Source organism: Spermophilus citellus, assembly GCF_964194105.1.
Source record: "Spermophilus citellus genome assembly, chromosome: 14".
Classification (NCBI taxonomy): domain Eukaryota; kingdom Metazoa; phylum Chordata; class Mammalia; order Rodentia; family Sciuridae; genus Spermophilus; species Spermophilus citellus.
Genome location: NC_138194.1, coordinates 101127553 through 101147062, shown reverse-complemented (window position 1 = coordinate 101147062; position 19510 = coordinate 101127553). Strand labels below are relative to the sequence as shown.

The following is a 19510-nucleotide window of genomic DNA, read 5'->3' as shown; positions in this document are numbered from 1 at the left end:
GTTTTAGTGTTATTTTTCCTGGTTAGGCTTCTTGCTGCATCTTCCCTGGGCAGCTGTTCAGTTGTCTGAGGAGCTCTGTTGGGGTGATCTGTCTGGCTGTAATACCTTAGGGCCATTTGCTGGCTGGGCCTTGGCCCTCCTGCCCCTCTGAGCCTTAATTACATAAAGCCTTGGTGAGGACACCCAGGTGACACCAGGGATCTTAGTGAGGATGGACTAAGTCCTGATATGACAAATTCCTGCAGCGGACCAAGAAACAGTGGTTTCTGTATGTTTTAGACCCTGCTCCTGTCCCTTCAGTTTGGATCAGCTAATTCCAACCAGCCAGGTTTGGTGGGGACTTTCCTCCTGTGAGGGTGAGGACAGGCTTGCCTCATTTTCTGATCTCTTATCTCTCCCCTTTAATTTCCTCATAGGGTGGCAAGGGACAAGATGGCACACATGGGGCCCCTGGAGCAGCTGGAAACCCTGTGAGTCCTTGTGTCCCGCCTGCATCATGAGGGACCCCACAGAGGGGGTGCCAGGGTACACTTCTGCCACATGGCTCCCCTCTGTAGGCTAACTAGGTGGGACATGGCCAAGAAGCACAGCCCATGCCTGACAGCTGTCCAGGCCGGGAGCCTCTCCAGCACCAGGCACAAGGAGAGCTGCTCCGGCCTCCACAGCATTCCCAGCCCACAAAGGAGATTTGCACTCACATGGATGGTGCACACAACAGACATGCGGGGACACTTCCACTCTTTCATGAATCTGTTACTCTGAAAGGTGTGCCCAGGTTCACATCCACCTCTGCACACTCTTTAAGCCCACGTACACATACCCCAACGCACATACACACTCAGTCGGGGAAGTGCACGCAGGCACACACCTGCATGCCTGCACCTTTGGAGCTGTCCAGCTGCTGCTCCTGGACCGCCTGTCTGCAGGGTCAAGATCAGAATCTGGTGTCTGTGGTCTCACGGGGTTGGCACTGGTCCCATGGCATGGTGCAGTGCTGCAGAGCCCAGGCTTGTCCATGGTGCTGGTGGGAGGCAGGATCAGGCTGGCCTGACCAGGTCTCCCAGGAGTAGTAGTGGGAGTAAGAGGAGCAGCTGGCATGGGCTCTGCTGGCATATTGACAGGAGTATTGACAGGAGCACACTCACATGACCAGGCCACCTGTGCCTAAGGCTGAGTGGGGACCGGGGCATCCAAGTACTGAACAATGAGGATGCCACAGAGCAGGGCAGAGTCCAGTTTCTGTCCTGAATGAAGAGAACCTTGGACCAAGCTCAGGTAGAGTGGCAGAAGTTTAGGCAAGGGACCTGGGAGCATGCTCTGTGATTTCTGACCCTGAAGACATACACATCCTTGTGACAGTGGGGGACAAGCCCAGAGGAAACATGAGCAGTCTCTAGTGCTTTGAGAACCCCCTGCTCCCCATCCCCATGGCATAGACCTGCCTGGAATGTCCTCATGGACGTCTCCTCCCATGGATCCTGGCCCAACCACCAAGTTCTAGTTCAAGTGCACTCCCTCCAGGAAGCAAGGAGAGCTGCTCCGGCCTTCATAGTCAAAGCCCACACACACACACACACACACACACACACACACACACACACACCCCACACACACACACCTGCTCCCCTCTAGGTGCCCTTTCTCTGTGAATGGCACCGGTGCCTTCAGCATGGTGCAGACCAGAGGCAGACTTGCTGTGCCCATGCAGACTCATGGTCTCCAGGAACCAGCAGTTGATCATAAGCTGGTCGTTGCTGTCGGCATATTCTCCATGAGTGCCCTCTGTGTCCAAACCACGCTCAGAACCCCTTGTCTCTGTGGCCTTCAGGTCTGGTCCATGCCCTTTGGCTGACCTTCCTTACCCAGAGCCTCTCCTCTGCAGCTCAGGATGGAGCAGTCTGTTCCCTCCTCAGCGACTCCTTTCCTCATGCTTAGGCTGAAAGCCACCTCACTAAGACCCTCGCGTGTGATGGGGCTTCTTCCCCTGCCATCCCTGCCTTCCACATGCCCCACCCGACTCTGTGCCTGGGCTGGAGGAACTGCCAGGTCCTCTGCCCTCCTGTCCCTCCCCCACTCTGTCTGATGCCTGCTAGTAGGTCGGGAGCCACAGCCCTGCCGGGGAGGATGTGGTAAACCGGAGCCTGGTGGGGCGGGCAGCACTGGAGAGTGGCCTGGATAGCTGTTTGCCTTTGCTTCCTTGGGTGTTTCTAAACTGCTACTGTCTCTGAATAGGGTGCTCCTGGACCTGTAGGGCCCCCAGGTCCCAGTGGACCCCCTGGAAGCGTGGTGAGTAATCAGGAGAGGGTGGGGACGGGCAGTGGGCGTGGCCTGCAGGGCCTTCCACCACATCTGCTTACCTACCTTCCCTGACACCCAGAGGTGTGGGCCCAACTCACAGGTGGGGACATGGATGTCCTGGCAAAGTTCACCCAGCAAGAACACACCTCAGGCCCGAGGTCTGGCTTCAGCCTCCAGTGGTTCACAAAGCTGTTCTAAGTGCAGAAAGCGTCTACATTCTGCTGATGTTGGAATCAACCTCACAGAAGAAGTAAAATGAACCTCAAGAAGTCACAGGCTCCCTGACTGGCTCTAGGGACCTGGATTCCAATCCCAGCCTCCACAGAGAGCTTTGGGACCTTGGTGAGGTGATCCTTGTAAAGTGGAGGCCGTGGGGCGTGCTGGTCCCTGTTAGGGTCCCATCTCACTGCCCTTCTGATCCCACCTCTTCATGAGGATGCTCCAGGTGTCTGCTAATGGACTGGCTTTAAGATTCACCGTGAACATTGATTTAGATTCCAGCATTTAACAGAACACACCATGGCATCTAGTCAAGGGCTGCAGAGAATCTATCCTCTGCCATAGACTCAGGTCAGTTCTGTCCATTCATCAGACCTTCTCAGGTGTCGGTCATCACAGTGCAGGGGATGACTCCGGACATTCCTCTGTTCGAGGCCCTGCTCCTGGGGCAGTCATGTGTCAGCTCACTTCATGCTCACAGTAACCCTGTTGGGCGGATGTTATCATGGGCTCCATTTTACAGGGGAGGAAGCTGAGGCCCAGGAGATTGAGTCGGGAGTAAGGGGTTGCATGGATGCTCGGGGAAATCACCACAGCAGCTCACCCTTCCCTCAACTCACATGCCCATCTGGAGTCTGCAGCTCTGCTCTCCTTTGCTCCTAGAGAGCACTTAATCCAGTCACATGACAGGTGGCAGCAGCACCCCCAGAAGCAGCCTTGAGCGGATGGGCATGTGAGCCACCTAGCTCCTTTGCCCGGGTGGAGTGGCTCCTAGGTGGGCCCCAGAGGCCCCTGCAGGACTCGCTTCAGTGGCTCTCATGTTTCTAGCTGCCCACCCCTCCACTTCTTCACCCCTCTACTTCTCTGGGATGCTTGTCAAAATGCTTTCAATTATGGGGGACTCCATGGCACTGTGGTCTCTAGTGCTGAGCCTGTGTTCTTTGGGTCATCTGTGTCTTCTTTGGTGATCACTCTACTAAGGCCTGTCCTCCAAAAGCTCACAGCCCAGAGCAGAGCAGAGCCCTCTGCAGACCGGGCCTGCTCTTAAGAGCTCTGGTGTGCAAGGTGCACGGCCAGACTCCGGGGAGGAGACGGGCCTTGGGGAATGTAAGCAGCAGGGGGAGGTGGGACAGAGCTCAAGTGGGACCCAGATACCCTTTGCTGGGGACCACAAGCTGTCAAGCAATTCACCATGTGAATAACTGTCCTTTCTTCAGGGCTCCACTGGCCTCAGAGGTCCCCCTGGGAAAGATGGGGAGCGTGGTGAGAAGGTAAGACCAAGGCAGTCTCAACACACCAGCATGTGCGGCCCAGGCCTGGTCTAGGAACCAGGAAGCAGAGGGCGCTTTGAGGAGAAGGGTCCTGTGCCACTACTTCACCTCATTCAGTTCTTATAAGAGACCCGTGAATCAGATTGATGCCCATTTGACAGGCGTGGAGACTGAGACTCTGGGCAGTTGATTGCTTCACCCCACATCTCCTCACTGTTAGGCTGCAAAGCTAGACCAGTCCAACTCCAAATCCCGCTTTCTCATCTCTCCACGCCCCAGCACAGCCAGTGTGCACCTCGACTGCGTCTTCCTCTGACCGAGCACTGCAGGGGTGTCTGAGGCTGACTGGCCATGCTGAGCCAGCGCTTGGATGACTCAGGTGACACATGGCTTTAGACTTGGGTTGAATGGCAGCTCCCAACTGGGTGCTGCTCCCACCAGTCTTCCAGACATGTCTGATGGGCAGCACGGGGGCCAAGAAAGACTGGCACCTGGTAACTAGAGACCAGGGATTCCCGCTAAAAATTCCACCATGCACGGGATGTTCCCTGGGACACACCCAAGAATCATCCACCCTGAATGTCTGTGATGCCAGGACTGAGAGACAAACGCAGCCCCCTCCTCACACCTGTAGCTGCTCAGCTGTGAAGTGTGAATAGGTGCTGTGCAGACCAGCTGGGCAACTGGGGAGGGGGGTGGGGGGCACATGCAGAGGGCTCAGCCCTGGACAGGTGGTGCGTGAAGATAGTTGTGCCCTACCCTCCCTGGGCCAGCAGGTGGCACTCACAGCCGCGGCAGGTGCCCAGTGTGCTGTGGCTTCCCTGGCTAAGGCCTCTCCCAGAACACAAGTGCCAGATCCTTCCAGCCCAATTTTCCTGGAACCTTTTCTGAACAATCGCTTGATATTTTCCGTTTTTGTAAAATATAACTAGTAGGTATAATTTGCTTTTTGGCTTACTTTTAAAATGTGTTTTTTGACTTAGTTTTAAAAATATGTGTTTAAGAGACAAAGTGATTTCTTACAGGTAAAAACGATCAAGTAATTTAGAAAAAACCATGGGTTCTTGAAGCGTTAGTTGATCATGAGCCCAATAATTACCCTTATGTGATGAAGGTGCTAACAGTTTGGAGGAGGGGGAGATAGTACCTTCTTTGCAGTAATAAGAGCACCCAGATTAAGCAAGGGAAAGCACAGCCCTTGCTGGTATTTCTTGAATGCGCCATGTCTGAGGGTCCCCACATTATAAGTAGGGTGTTGACAACCTAGAAGGGTAAACCTTAACCAAGATGCTAAGTGTCTGTTTTATGAGGACTAGTCTAACTTAAAAAGCCAGAAAAGTCAATGTGCTAGTTGGTGCGTGCAACCTGTAGGGGGAGCCAAACGCCTTTCCTTGGCTAAGCGCAAGCCCAGGCTGAGGGCTAGAGAGGGCCCTGGACTATATTTGGAAGGAAGCCTCCTGTGCTCTGCAAAGTGGTAAAATTCCCTGACGTCACACTGTGCGCCTCTCTCCCTGCGTCCAGTGGCTGGTCTGGGGCTAAGGATGCTGATCTTGCTGGGGAGACCTGTTCCATCTTGCTTTGCTGTCCTGGGCTGAGATTACCTCACCTCTTCTACATCAGAAATGTCTGGAGACCCTGTGACTGCCACTTAGCAGGGAGTCCCCTCCAGGAAAAGGCATCCCTCTGGTTCATGGGGTTTGACTCAAGTTCCACGCAGGGGGCTGCTCACAGCTTTGAGGTCAGGAAAGATGAGCAAGCTCAAGGCCAGCTCCCCCCCACAGATCCTGGCTCCCTGTCCCTTTTGGAGCCTGGAACTCCATTCATCCTGTTACAGACTTCTCATGTGAACAGGGATTCGATTCTGTCTTCAGTGCTCCAGGGAGAAGGTTGAGTGTCATATTTGGGGAGGATGTCAGACAGGCTGTCACTGAGGTGAAGAGATGCCGTGTAGTGTGACTGAACTCTCTGGTGGAGGCCGAGCTCCTGTTGCTGCTGGAGCTCCTCTTTGAGAACCACTGGTGTTCCCCACACTGGGTGGAAGGCTGCATGGTAGCCCTGATGACCCCCCGTTTCTGTGTTCCACGTTGTATTAAGTGGCTGGGCCGCCTTCACAAGGGATCGCAGACTAAGTGACCTAAACCACAGAGAGTTATGGTCTCTTAGCTCTGGAGACCGGAAGTCCTAAGTCCAAGTAGGGGCAGGGTTGGCTCCCTCTGCGGGCTGTGGGGGAAGGATCTGTCCCAGGTTCTCTGCTTGGCTGACTGCCATCCATATTTTTCCTGGGTCTTTACAATGTCCTCCCCTGCTGTGTCCAAGTGTCTCAAAGGACACCTGTCACTTGCATGAGTCCAACTTGACCTCATCCTAACTTAACTAATCACATCTGCAGATGCGTTATTTCCACATTGAGGTAGGGGGTTAGGGCTTCGACATGTGAAGGGCGTACAAATCCAACTATAACACCCTTGGTACAGTCAGTGTGTCTGTGTCCTAGCTGGACAGGCTTCTAAACTGTTAGGGCAGCCCTGGGGACCTACCACCCATTCAAGGTGGTCCGCCATGGAAGAGCTGAGCTCTGTATTACCCTGGTCTGGAAAATGGTCCTATTTTCTCTCCAGGGAACAGCAGGGGAAGAAGGAAGCCCAGGACCTGCTGGCCCCAGGGGCGATCCTGGTGCTCCTGGGCTCCCTGGGCCACCTGGAAAAGGGACAGATGGCGAGCCGGTGAGTGGCAGGTCGGGGTTGGGATTCTGTGCCTGGGGAACCAGGCTAAAATTGGAAAAGGGAAAAGAAAATACCAGACTCACCACTAAACTTGACAGAAACAGAATCACAGCTAGTACCCTTCGGCTGGCTGGGAAAGGGTGGTCTGTGGGCAAACAGCTGTCCACCCCCACCAGGTGAGATAGATTCCAAGGCCACCACAGAGGCCCAAGACCACAGAGAGCTAAATCCTGCATGTCACTGGGCAGCTCTGATACCGCAGGGGGAGGAAGAGGCTGGGCCATGAGTCTCCCTGCTCTAAAAATATTTCCAATCAAATTGATAGTAAAATGGGCTTTATTCAAAGCCAGCTATAAAGGACGATAGAGGAAAATTAATCATTTCAAAGGTTCTATCTCCCAGAAGAGAAGCTCTAGGGTAAGGAAAGCCTTTAAAAGGGAGAAAGGGACGAGCAGGGATCTCACAGGCTCAGTCTCCTCCTGAGACCCTGAGCCCCCTCATGTCTTCAGAAGGACCCTATCGCAGCAGAAGGAGCCAGCATCTGTGTCTTCACAGGGGAGTGAAATTCCCTCTGTTTATACATTACATGCTGCTTCTCTCTCCATCCATATTTAGGATAAAGCTTTATTTACAAATTCAGTCAAGTAAGAGATTTAACAATAATAATAAAATAGAAAAATAAAAACAATCCACTGCAATAAGTTATTTAAAACTGATAAATTGTTTGTTTCTGGAATTTCCTATTCAGTATTTTCAGACTGTGGCTGAACCACAGGTAACTGAATTCCTGGGAAGCAGAATCACAGATGGGGGTGGTCTGCGCTTCCGTGGCCAGTGCAGCACAGTGTGGACTGCGTGGCAGGCAGGGCCAGGTCCTGGGGACACAGAGATGGTCAGTCTGTGTCCTTAGGTTCTTGGGACTGAGGGGAAACGGTCGTGTAGACCAGTACCCCTGGCCCACAGCCGTCCAGGGGCTTCCTGGTCCCCTCTGGCTCTTCCAGCTGATACTTCCAGAAGTCAATTGTGACTGTCATTCAGCTGTGAGAGCAGCAGCCTAAAGCTCTTGTTCTGCTCATTCTCTCAGGGTCTGCGTGGATCGCCTGGAGCCCCTGGACCCCCAGGAACCAAGGTGAGTAAGTGCTTGACTGCAAACTGTACCCCACAGGTCGCACTTACAAAGGGACCAGGAGCTTCTCACAAGCAACTCGGTCACCTCTGTTCACCTCCACATTTCGCTGCTTGTCACCTTCCTTTTGACTAAGGGTTCTACGACCTGTAACTGTTACCTTGAAGCAGTGGCTGCACAGTCAGTGCTTAATAAAAACTTGCTGTTTTAGTCAGCTTTCTGGTCGCTGCTACCAAAACATCCAACAGGGAAAACTTAGAAGAGGAAATGTTTATTTTGGGTCACAGACAGTTTTAGAGGTGCAGTCCATAGACAGCCCACTCCACAGCTCTGGGCCTGAGGGGACACAGAACGTCATGGCAGAAGGCACGGCAGGAAAGCAGCTCTGGAGATGGCAGCCGGGAAGCAGAGAGAGAACTGTGCTCTTGAAGGACAAAATATCCACCCCAGAGACACACCCCTGGTGACCGACCTCCTCCAGCCATACCCTAACCTGCCTTCAGTTCCCCTCAGTTCACCCATCAGAGGATCAGTTCACTGGTCAGGTTAGGGCTCTCATAATCTGATCATTTCACCTCTGAATGTTCTTGGATTGTCTCATGCATGAGCTTTTAGAGGACCCCCCCCCCCCATCTAAACCATAACACTTGCTGACTAAATTAAATCAAGAGACATTGGCTTCCAACTGGCAGAGTAATAGATCTGAGTGGTCTTAGATTAGGTGATCCCTGAATCTCCGAGGCTTAATACAGTGGCTCCTTTACCTTGAGTCCAAGGGACATCTTGGTGTGTGGGAGTTTGGATCCATAAAGCCATCCAGGGACTCATTTTCTAACCCAACAGCTCTTAGGTCCTCCAGGGTCTCAGCATCTTCCCCCAAATCCTCAGTATAGAGGGGTAAGATGAGGGGAAAGAGAATGGAGACTGGTGGGAGGAATGAGCTAGGCCTAAGGTTAGAATTTATGTCAGCAACCCTTAGTGAGAGGCCTGATGGGGAGGCCGGGGGTATCATCCAGTTGTACACCCAAGGGGAGAGGGCCACACTGAGGGCACCAGCAGACTCTTCCTCTATTCATCAGCAGTTGCAATCCAAAAAAGGTGACTTTCCCCTGCAGGGTGTCCTTGAAGGAACTTTCCCAAGCCAGCAAGGATGCCCTGGAGCTACCTTCAAGAGGATTCATTGATTCATGTTCTTAACTTCAGCACCAATGACCAGTGCACTTATCATTTAATCCATTGCAGTCTCCTGAGCTTCCCACCCAGGTCAGATTTCGGGGTGCGCTTTGGGAGGACAGCAGTGCTCAGGAGGTGTTCCTGGGGCCCCAACAGATCATGGCCCAGAAGGCAGAGTGGATATATAGACAGCAAAGGCAGATGAATGCTGGGGGATGGGGGACTTGGCCTCTCATGAGCTCAGGGGAGGCCTTTTGCCCAGTCTGGTTTGACAGCAGGTGGCTTCTTGGAGGAGGTGGCATTTTTCCTGATTCTATGTGTCTGTAGCAGCTGGTAGGGAAGAAAGCAAGGAAGCAGTGACGTGGGGCAGACACTGAGGTAGGGTCCAGAGTGCTCATGGAGGGGCTGGACCGTGAACAGCCACCTCCGGGGAGAATTGTTTAACCAGCTCAGGGCACAGGCTTTAAAGAATGTGGGTCAATCAGTGCTCAACATTAGACTGCTTGTTACATTTTTGGCTTTAACCTGATGTACCTATTGAAAATTACACAAATGTGAGTGTTATTTGGAAATTGTATGATTCTTACCGACTTGAACATGTTTTCAAAAACAGTTATTTGGAAAGTTCTCATGTGCCTTCAGTGTTGGGGCCTGTCATGCCCCCCACCTACCCTGCCACTTACAGCCAACGGGGACTTTTCTGAGGCGTTGTCCCTTCCATCACATCCAGGATTTTAAGATTCAGCATCCAAATATGATGCTGTTACGGGGAGTTTTACTCCAAGCCCCAGAGACTAGTCGCTTGTGCAGGCCTTTTGCTCCCCTTATTCCTTGTTTTGTGTGGCTGTGTCTTGGGGATCTCAGCAATGGAGCCGGGGTGCATTGCTTTTCAAATTGTATGTGAAAGGTTTGTTGAAATAATATCTAGTCTCAGGAAGCTGGAGGCTCCAGGGACGGTTACTGCATCTCCGTTACACTTCTGGGCTTGACGGTTTTCCTCTGTTCAAGTGGTGACCGCTGACATTACCCCACACCCTACTGATTGAGGCTGCAGCATGCCAAGGTGCTTTCCTCCGACTGGGATTGTTTCATTGTGTGTGTGAGATGTGTGTAAATATAAGACAGCCTCCTATTTTCTGAGGAACAAGAAGGCAGTAGCTTTGCCTGGAGTTGGGGGTGTATACAATAGCCCTGTGTCCTGCAGCAGTGGGCCCTGTCGGTGTGAGCAGGACAAGGAAGCAGGACACGTTCCAGTTTCTGGAACCTCAGGAATTTACACCCCCGGAGGAGCATGTGGGAAGTCCCCTGCCATGCAGAGAGCCCAGGTGGCTCTGTAGGGCCTAGAGGACACTGGTGGCTCTTAGGATAGGAAGTGAGGGCAGAGCAGCACAGTGGTTCTCCAACTATTTATGATCCCGTATCCAGCCATACGGGCTTTTCTCCCTTATTCCTTTTATTTTGTGACTGTTTCATTGGAATCTCAGCAACAGAGCCGCACAGTATTGCTACTGTTTTCTCAGGCAGAGTGTGGGGGGGGGGAATCAATGATGTCATACCAATAAAAATAGCTCCCAGCACACAGTCCCATTGCATGCTGAGTAAATATTTGTGATCCTTATTTGACTGCCCTGTATGTCACCCAGAGAGGCTGTATGCAGTCTACAGGCATGCTATTGAAGAACGCCCCAGGGGAACAGGGAGGCATCCATGAAAGTTAGAGAGGCGGACGGAGACCCCAGGGCAAAGAGCATGGAGACCCTGACCTGGGCTCAATTCCATGGGACTCGGGATCAGTCATGCTGTCTTTGGTCAAATGTTTCCCACTGTTTAAAAGGTGAGACTTTAAACAGGTGTCCCATTCCAATGTTGGTATTGTGTAAATTTGTAAATTGGATGTGGTTTAGAATCATGGTTTCCATAGTCGATGCATTGGGAAGAGAAGCTGGAATTTGGAGATAGCATTAGTTGAAGAATGAGTGATTGAGGGACAGGAAGGAAGGAAGGGAAGAAGGGAGGGAGAGGTGGAGAGGTGAGTGCCTTCTGCTGTCTGCTGGTGCTCTCCCGGTGCCGAATGGGTGAGCCTTGGGAAGGAGGGGGCTAGCAGGGATTCTCATCAGCACACCTCAGCCCTTCCTGGTTACTTAGAATTGCAGGAGGCTCTTAAGGACACTTCTCCTTGTCCTGAGTGGCACTTGTTTCCAGCAGAATGCCTGGGGTTTGGCTTCCTGCAGAATCCCAGTTCAGACACTACAAGATATATAACGTGAAGGCAAGTGCTTCATTTTTTCTGAGACTCTTTGTTCCTTTTCTGTACGTGGAAGTAAGGAATATTTGACACTAAGAACTCCTTGGGAGAGAGCTGACCTTCTGGTGCACAGCTGCTGCCCTGTGTGTGGTTCTCCGTGCAGGACCCCAGACTTCTCACACATGCCTTCCCCAGACTCTGTTACAGATTCCCGTGCACATGCCCTTTCTTTCATGCCCATCGACCTCCCTGCTTCTGCTGGCAGAACGTTAAGGACTTTTGCTGTATTCTCAGGGCCCTTTAGAAGTGTCTGTTCATTAAGCCGTGGAGTAGTTTTGGAGGAGTTGTTAGCATCACAGCAGACCACACACAGAAACAGAGCCAGATCTGACCCCAGTATAGAAAAACGGTCAGTTACTCACTGCCCCCAGGAAGGGGAGGCCTTTGTCCCGTACTCCTTCCTCTGGAGAGAGCTTATTGTGCTCAAAGATGGTGTGAATGATGGGGGAGGCTTGCTCATTTTTAGTACTTGATAAATATATGTTAAATGAACAAAGAAATGGAGAGTTTCTATGTTCTAGCTCCTTAGAGAGAAGTCAGAGGGTGAAATGGGCACGCGGTCAGTGGGAGTGTCAGATGGATGGAGAGGTGAAAGGCGTCTGTAAGAAGATAGAGGAGTGGACCGGGCAGCCATGTGTGAATGGAATGACTGGGTGGGTCAGCTGATGGGTAGGTGTTCGGAAGCTCGTACTGTGGATGCATGAGCGTCTCTGAGAAGGCCACCGTGAGTCTAAGAAGCAGAGATGTCAGAAAATAGCACAGAAGAAAACAAATCAGAGTGCTGTTGTGGCTTCCCTGGCAGGGGTGAGAGCTTGCTGGTGTGTGGAACGTGGCCATGGGAAGAGAAGGGGAACCCAGCGAAAACCGAAAATAATGATAGGAAAATCACATTGAAAAACCTAAAGCGAAACCAAGTACGAAAGAATATGGATTTCTCTGATATTTATATGTGTTTAGCTGGTTTTCTATCTGCTAACTCTGCCGATAAAGTGATAATGTGTAAGTATAATCCTGAGTGTGTGGCACAGCTTTGCATCCCTGGGACCACGTGTCTGATGAGAACCGTAAAAGAGGAGAATTGTATTTTGGCTCATGGTTTCAGAGGTTCCCTCCGTGCTCTGCCAGTGCCACCCACGGCTTTGGTCCTGGGTCAGGAAGAGCATGATGGTGGGAGTGTAGGACAGGGAAAGCCGCTCAGCTCCTGGAGGCCAGGAAGCAGAGGGGCTCAGGAGCCAGGGACAAACTGTAACCCCCAGAGCATGCTCTCAGTGACCTAAGGTCCTCCAGCCACCCCTTCCTGCCTATGGTTAATCCACTTCAGTGGGTGAGTCCAGTGATTAGGTAACAACTCTCATAATAATATGCAGGGACTCTGCTGGATGTGGTTATTTTTCTTGATGAGGGTCCTAAGACACAGAGACGAACTTACCTAGTCGGTCTTGTCACTGTCCTGGACCTGGACCTGGAGTCGCATGACAGTGACCACTTGACCTGGTCCACTGTGGCCAGAGCTGAAGACACACAGCAGGGATCAGGTTTGCTCTGAGTTCATGACCCCTGTTTCTACATTGGTCTTGGTTCTTGACCTCCTCTTCCCACCCTCCCCATAGTGCTCATTTGAGTTCCTCTCCTGAGCATCCCGTGATCCCAGAATGGGCTACCCCACATCATTCTGAAGAAACAGAATGCACAGACTGAAAATTTGAAAAATAAAATATGTTGGGGAAGGAACTACTGGGAGAGTTGAGGGTGGGCCAGGGATGCTGAGGTCCAGGGATTGGTGGGCTGTGGCCTGGCCACCTGTGGGCCTCTGGGGTCCAAGGGGAAGAAACAGCATCAAGGGAGCCCAGCCAGGGATCAGATCTTGGTCCCTGTCTTCTGTGAGAAGGTGGCCAGGCTTATCTTCTCCATCCCCACAAACGATGCTCTGCTTCAGAGCCTAGCATGGGTACTGACAGTGAGCAAGCCTCCAAGTGAGTCATTCTTTGGGCTTGGAGCCTAGATGGCTGTTTCAGTGGACAAGCGTTGTCCCTGAGCCGCAGTCCTGCTGCAGGAAAAACGCCTCATCTTAACGGTCCAGAATGCTCTTTTATTTTCCCTTAAAATAGAAGAAGATAGACTACTTATACATGAGAATTAAAAAAAAATGCTTCAACACATACATCTTGGTAAAGCAGTATGTTGCCCAGCATTCTTGGGTTCTAGGCAGAACCAGTTGGTTGCACATTATCTGGACAGCTCTACAGAACTGCCTCTGAGGATGTTTCCGTTCATCAGACAAGTTAGCTCATCCTAGGGACAGTAAGTGGCTGGAGCAAGGCTGTCTGCCACCTCAGTCTCAGGCTTGGCTGCTGTCCAGCTGACCTAATAAGTACAAGAGGACATTCTGTTGCATGAGATTGTTGGGCCCTGTGCCTTTGGGATCAAATTTAGTTTGAATTATGGAGAGGTAGTAATACGCACGCTCCATGTCTCAACATTTACTGTGGGGTCTGGAGCAGCACCCCAAACAAACTTGTTAGCAGTGATGCAATAAACATGTGTGAATGAATACAAATGGGAGGGCCAAGGACTGCAAGTAGCCTGTGTTGGCCCCAATCAGGGCTTGCTGTCTTGGAGCTGTATCAGCACTTACTTCCAGAGACTGAGGTGGCCAAGGTTGTGGAAGAGGCCTGGCTTGCTACACTCAGAAAAGTGACTCACAAAATGTGGGTGTCAATAAACCTTGATGGACTGATGAATCCGTTTACCAGCGATTGAGGCTCGGAGTTGAAATGTGGGTGTTGTGTGGTTGGGGTAGAGTCATAGACTGGAACTGTGGTCACCACTGTGGGAGGATCAGAGTGTTGTAATCGCTTTTAGAACCATGGTCAAGGTTGGGGACCGGTCAGCCTTGGAAAGTACATGACCACAGTCATTGCTGTGGTCCATGTGGTGCTGGACCTCCTCCTGGGAGCCGAACCATGGCACATGGAGGCCTGGCGGTGGGAGAGGACGTTATGGAGTGGGAGTCAGGACCCCTGGAGGGCATGGTTATCCTGTACCCTGGACCTCTCCTTCTGGCACTGACCTCTCAATCTTATTTTTTTTTTCTTTCTAGGGGGACCGAGGAGCACCTGGGATCCCTGGCTCTCCTGGTAGTCGTGGTGACCCGGGCATCGGGGTTGCTGGCCCTCCTGTGAGTTCTTACCCAGCACGTCCTTGCTCTCCAGGCCACCAGCCTTTCCCTGCTGGCTCCCGTAGAGTGTGCGGCCTGGGCCTCCCTATAGGGACACCCCTGCTCCAGCTAGCATGGTAGTGAGCCACTGGTCTGTTGGGGTGGAAGGTCTACACACATGGCTGACATAGGTGGAAGACTAGGTGTACTTGTCGTGGGAATGATGAGGATGCAGCTTTTGGAGAGAACAAGAAGGGAAGATCAATCTTATCAAAGTTTAAATAGTAAAAACAAAGACTCATGGGACAAACTCTGAGAATCTTAGATCATAGCCTGCGACGTTAGTCTGGTGGGAGAGGGGGTCTGGAACCGGAAAACAATGTGGGTTCATGGATTCCAGGCCCCAACCCCCAGATGAACTGATCACCCTGCTTCCCCTAATGAGTACAGATGAGAACACAAGTGAAAGCGCATCTTCAACACCAAATCCACTAAGTGGTCCTCGTAGCGTTGGTTTTAAGGAATCTTTTCCTGTCCGTCTGCTGGGTGTGAGTGCAGACGTCCCCAGAGGTGGCGGTTTAGGAATTGATGAAGCCTTTGAGTTCTGAGGGCTCGTGGGGTCAAGGAAGTCCAGGCCCTCATCCAGTTTGAGGGTTGCTCTCAGTGTCCATCAAGCCCCCTGAAGGCGTTGAGAGAGAGAAAACACACTTTTTCCAAGGCCTGTGCACCTGGCTCTGGAATTGAGAAATGTTCTTCCGTGGAAAACAGGTATATTTAGTAGAAGTTTCTTCTCAAAGAGAACAGTCTGTGGTACTCTGTATCCTGTCCATTGCTTCTTAATCTTCCCTTTGTGCCGCAGAACACAGCTTTTCTTCCTCCCTCCACTGAATGACAGCCTTTGTTAAGACAGCTTTCTCTCGAGGTCTTATTTTCTCTTTAGTCCTTTCTTTGCTAAAGACACCATATTGCTGCACCTTCAAATTGCATTTATTTATTTTTTCTTGACAGCCATGACTTACTATTATTTAAAAGATAGTCGAGTTACTCTTATTTAATAGTAATAGACTTACTATTATTTAAAAGCCCTTTTCAAATGTCCTCACTAAGTCTTGTAATATCCAAACTACCTACACATTCATGTTGTTGTTGTTATTATTTTGATCTAGATGCACAATCTAACTGTGCCCCTATTAAGCATGACTGGGATATAACTAGAGCACAGTGCCCAGTCTCTGCATGCTTTTGCATGTAGGAAATTTGGAACACAACCAATGATATTCAAAGTATGCCATTCTTCATATTTAATCTCAAAGAAGAAGAAGGGAGATCCAATTTATCACCACAAGGTCATTTGTAAGAAAGTTCCTCTAATTTTCCCTGAGGTCTTCATGCAGCCTAGAGTCATCCGGGGCATCTTGATGCCTCCCCCAAGTTCTCCTGGCCCCCCCTCTTCTGCCCACCCACTCTAAAGCAGGCCCCATTGCCTCCTGCCAGGCTGGAGCACCCACTGCTACTCCCATCCACTAGCAACGAGGGTTCCTTTCAAGGTGGTAGGAGAATGGGGGACTCTGTCTTCTTACATGTCCCTGAACACCATGGGAAGATCCTTGAGAATATTTACTTTGGTCTCTTTTCTTAAAAGAAATTCTTAGCTAGAATTTCCGATGAATACTTCATTCATTTCACTTTATTTCACTGGTTTGATCTTTATCTTGGACTGTGTTTTTCGGTCTCTGATAACTGAAAGGTTCAGTGTGACTGAAGATGCAGTGAAGAAGCAGGTTAGCCCAGACTTTCTTATTTCTAAAATCCTCAGCTTGGGGGGTCCCCTTCCCCTGCAGTGAGGGTTCTGTTGGACATGGGGATTACCCTTTAGGATAGAGAAGGGACTGAGAGGGAAACTGGGAGTCTGAGACCTGGAGGTGGCACACTCCCTTAGGTAACAGGGTCTGTGTGTCCAGGGCACTCCTCAGGGACTCACTGTACCCAAATCAGAAAGCCAGCCAGCAGGGCTGGATGCAATTCATCTACCTCCCATTTAAGAGCCAGCGAAAGCCACCCATGAAGTATGTCCCCACATAAGTGTGTCCACCTGAAAAATAATTGGCTTGCTCCAACCCAGAGGCTGTAAATCAAGTGTTTAGTGTCTTCCTACCACTTGGATTTATTAAAAGCTTCCGTGGTGCATGAAACCTTATTGAATCATCATAAATCTTGTCTTTGGCCTCCAGCCAAAGTTGTTGCTAATCTGGGATCTGCATTAAGGGTTCCAGGACATGCTGAGAGGAGGTGTGTGGAGGAGTGAGGGAGGAGTGTGTCAAGGTCATTGGGGATGCTGCTACCCCTTTATAGGAACAGTGCCCTTTCTGAGCATTCTCTCTTATGGGTTTCGAGCATCACATCCACCACCTCATTCAGTCTCCTGGGAGCTGATGGTGCCTTTTGGCTGAGGCTAGGGTCCCAAGAGCAAGGAGTTTATTTGGGAAGTGATCCCAGAAATCACTATTAGTGACAAAGTGAGAGAGGAAAAGGAAGAGAGACCAGGGAGCACATGTTAGTGAGCGGTGGCCCTGTGGGATCCTGGGTCTCAACTCACTCCATTGACCCAGGGTGATCACAGGGTACAGTGTAAAGTCTTTCTGCAGAAGGAGCATTGAAGCTGGGTGTTAGTGTTCTAACACCTGTTTTCCCAGGAACTCAGTCTTCCCCCTGCTTGGACTCTACAGTCTTGTGTGGCCAAAGCAAGCCCTTGGACAGGTGTCTGCAGCAGGGAGCTGCCAGGGTTGGTGTGTCCAGGGAATATGGGGGTAGGGGGATGACATGTCTGGACATCACTGCTCTTTAGTGAGCATTTCAAGATTCAGAAGGTCCAGTGGCTAGTCAGTGTCAGCTGGTTCAGGAGCAGGACTTCATGCAGACACACTTTCCATACCCTCTGAAGCCAGTCCTCGTGCCTCTGTGGCATCTTGTTTTGGGGCCTCAGGAGGACAGACAGACTTGCTCATTCAGTTCCCCAGAGAAAGCACATGAAGTGCAGATCTGGCTGTAGGTCAGTCTCCACTTTCTGCCTCCCCTAAAGTCATGGTCCAGGCCTTTGGCATCCAGGGGCAGTGCTGCCCTGGCAGGGGGCCCAGGACTCTGTCTGCCAACCTCTGCTTCCTCAGTAGACAGGAGGAGGTGCGGCGAGGCAGGTGTTTGGGGTTTTGGCTTACTGCTTCAAAACATTCACAAACAAGAAAGAACCCTTTAATCTTCAGGTTGTCTCTGATCTTCCTTTAGCAAGGTTTGCGATGCTAAAAAAATAGCTTGCTCAGGCTGTGGGAGGGTCAAAGTACCGATGGGCCTCAGTGACACCAGGAGCTAGGACTCTGCAGGGAACAGGCTCCCACTGACAGCCCACAACCCTGGATCCCTTCTTTCCACCCTGTCCCAGTTTCCTCATGATAAGGTGACAGTGATTTCTTCAGCATCATCAGGGGAACCGGGAGGGACACAACCTGATGCTCTTGGTGGTAACACTGGACTCCCTGCCTTGCCCATGTGATGTCAGAAGGATCCTCTTCCCCCTACATCTTTCTCAACCTTCGCAGCCTGAAGTGCCTGAAGCTGGCTGTCTGGATGCCTTATTCAGCCTAGATGCTGGGCACACACGCCCCAGGTCAGGCTCACCCCCCTCCAGTGGTCTGATAGCCTGAGGCGCCAAGAAGCTCAGGAACCAGCTATGTGCAGGAAAGCATTTCAGGTGCCTGACCAAAGGGTTTGCTTTCTGCACTCCTCTGCTTTTCAAGGAATGACTGAATCATGATAGAGATGGCAGCCACTAAAACAAAGAGTAAGGCCAATAAGCAACCCACCTCCGCTGGCTAATTGCAGGGAGTGAGCGGGTGCCTAGAAATGCTTCCTCTCACAGGCACCTCTCCGTTCGTCCTCCCAGCAACCCCACCAGGCCGACTCCAGGTTCCTTTCCTCTTAGAAATGAGGAGAAGACGGGACATGAAACCCCTTCAGGAGGGTACTCTGGGGAGATGGCAGAGTGAGGGTGGACCCCAGCATTCTAACGGAACAAATGTCCGAACCCACTTGTTAGGAGCTTTTTGTCATGATGACAAAATACCTGAGAAAATCAAAGGAGGAGAGATTTATTTTGGCTTCATGGTTTCCGAGGTTTCAGGCCATGGTCGGCTGGCTCCATCGTTTCTGGGCCTATGGTGGGGTGGAAAGTCATGGTGTGAGAGTGGGAGGAGCAATCACGAGGCAGGAGTGAGAGAGGAAGGGACTGGGGACCAGATATGCCCTCCAGGGATACAGCCCAGAGACCTAAGTCCTCTAACTATGGCACCCTTCCTGCTCCTAAGTTCACCACCTCCCAATAGTTCATTAAATTATGGGCCCATCAATGGCTGAGCCCTCTGATGAGGCTAGAGACCTCATGGTCCATCTCTTCCTCAAACCCCACCTCTGAGCATTGCTGCACGAGGACCCAGCCTCCAACACATGAGGCTTTGGGGGAACTCAGATTCCATAGCACCACTGTTGCAGTGGGGGACAGGAATGAGGTGCTTAATGTACATGTCAGTCATCACCTATGCTAGGGTGTCCATATTCACTCCTGAAATATCGACTTATATGTCAGCCACATTTTTAAAAATTCATTTGTCTGTTTGCGTTATCACACCTGAGTCATTATCACATATCCCAAGATCACCTCATAACACCATCAAGCCTCCAGCCACTGTTTACACTTCTAATTGTTTCACAAATGCCGCGCTTTGGCAATTTTCTCTTCTTTGAATCAACAGCCAAGAAGTAAACACGTAGCAATTGGTTGGTCTTTGACTGATTTCTAGATTTTGCCTCCATTCTTTTGGATTCCGTTTCAAATTCATCTGCTGATGAAATCAGGTTTATTCTTTGGTCGTAAGGTGCTTCCCACAGAGTGGGGCTGCTGCTGCTGCAGTTCTCGTGTCCCTCTGTCCCTGTGCTTCTGGAGGCTAGATCAGGTTCAGGTCTGATGTCTTCACATGTGCTCTGCCATGGGGAGGTGCACGATGTCGGGTGGAGCCCCTTTTTGTTATGTTTGTGCCCTTGGCTGTCCAATGCCTTCATCAGTTACACATCAAGGGCTGCAAATTGGTGCCCTTATACGTCTATCAATGCCTCTTGCTTCATTAGCTGGAATACTTCTGTAGAGAGAGACCCCCCCTCAACTGCCCTGTGTACCCTGTGGACACCTCACGT

The 19510-nt window shown here is 51.1% G+C and overlaps 1 protein-coding gene across 3 annotated transcripts in view; it reads left to right on the top strand.

The window, feature by feature from the left end:
- COL22A1 (collagen type XXII alpha 1 chain) overlaps positions 1-19510 on the top strand; it is a 238332-nt gene that overhangs the window by 154063 nt on the left and 64759 nt on the right. For all 3 annotated transcript variants that reach the window (XM_081266210.1, XM_081266209.1, XM_081266208.1), the window contains 6 exons: positions 417-470; positions 2233-2286; positions 3735-3788; positions 6407-6511; positions 7596-7640; positions 14216-14293. In XM_081266210.1, coding sequence (XP_081122336.1) covers positions 417-470; positions 2233-2286; positions 3735-3788; positions 6407-6511; positions 7596-7640; positions 14216-14293 — 390 coding nt within the window. The remainder of the gene's footprint in view (positions 1-416; positions 471-2232; positions 2287-3734; positions 3789-6406; positions 6512-7595; positions 7641-14215; positions 14294-19510) is intronic.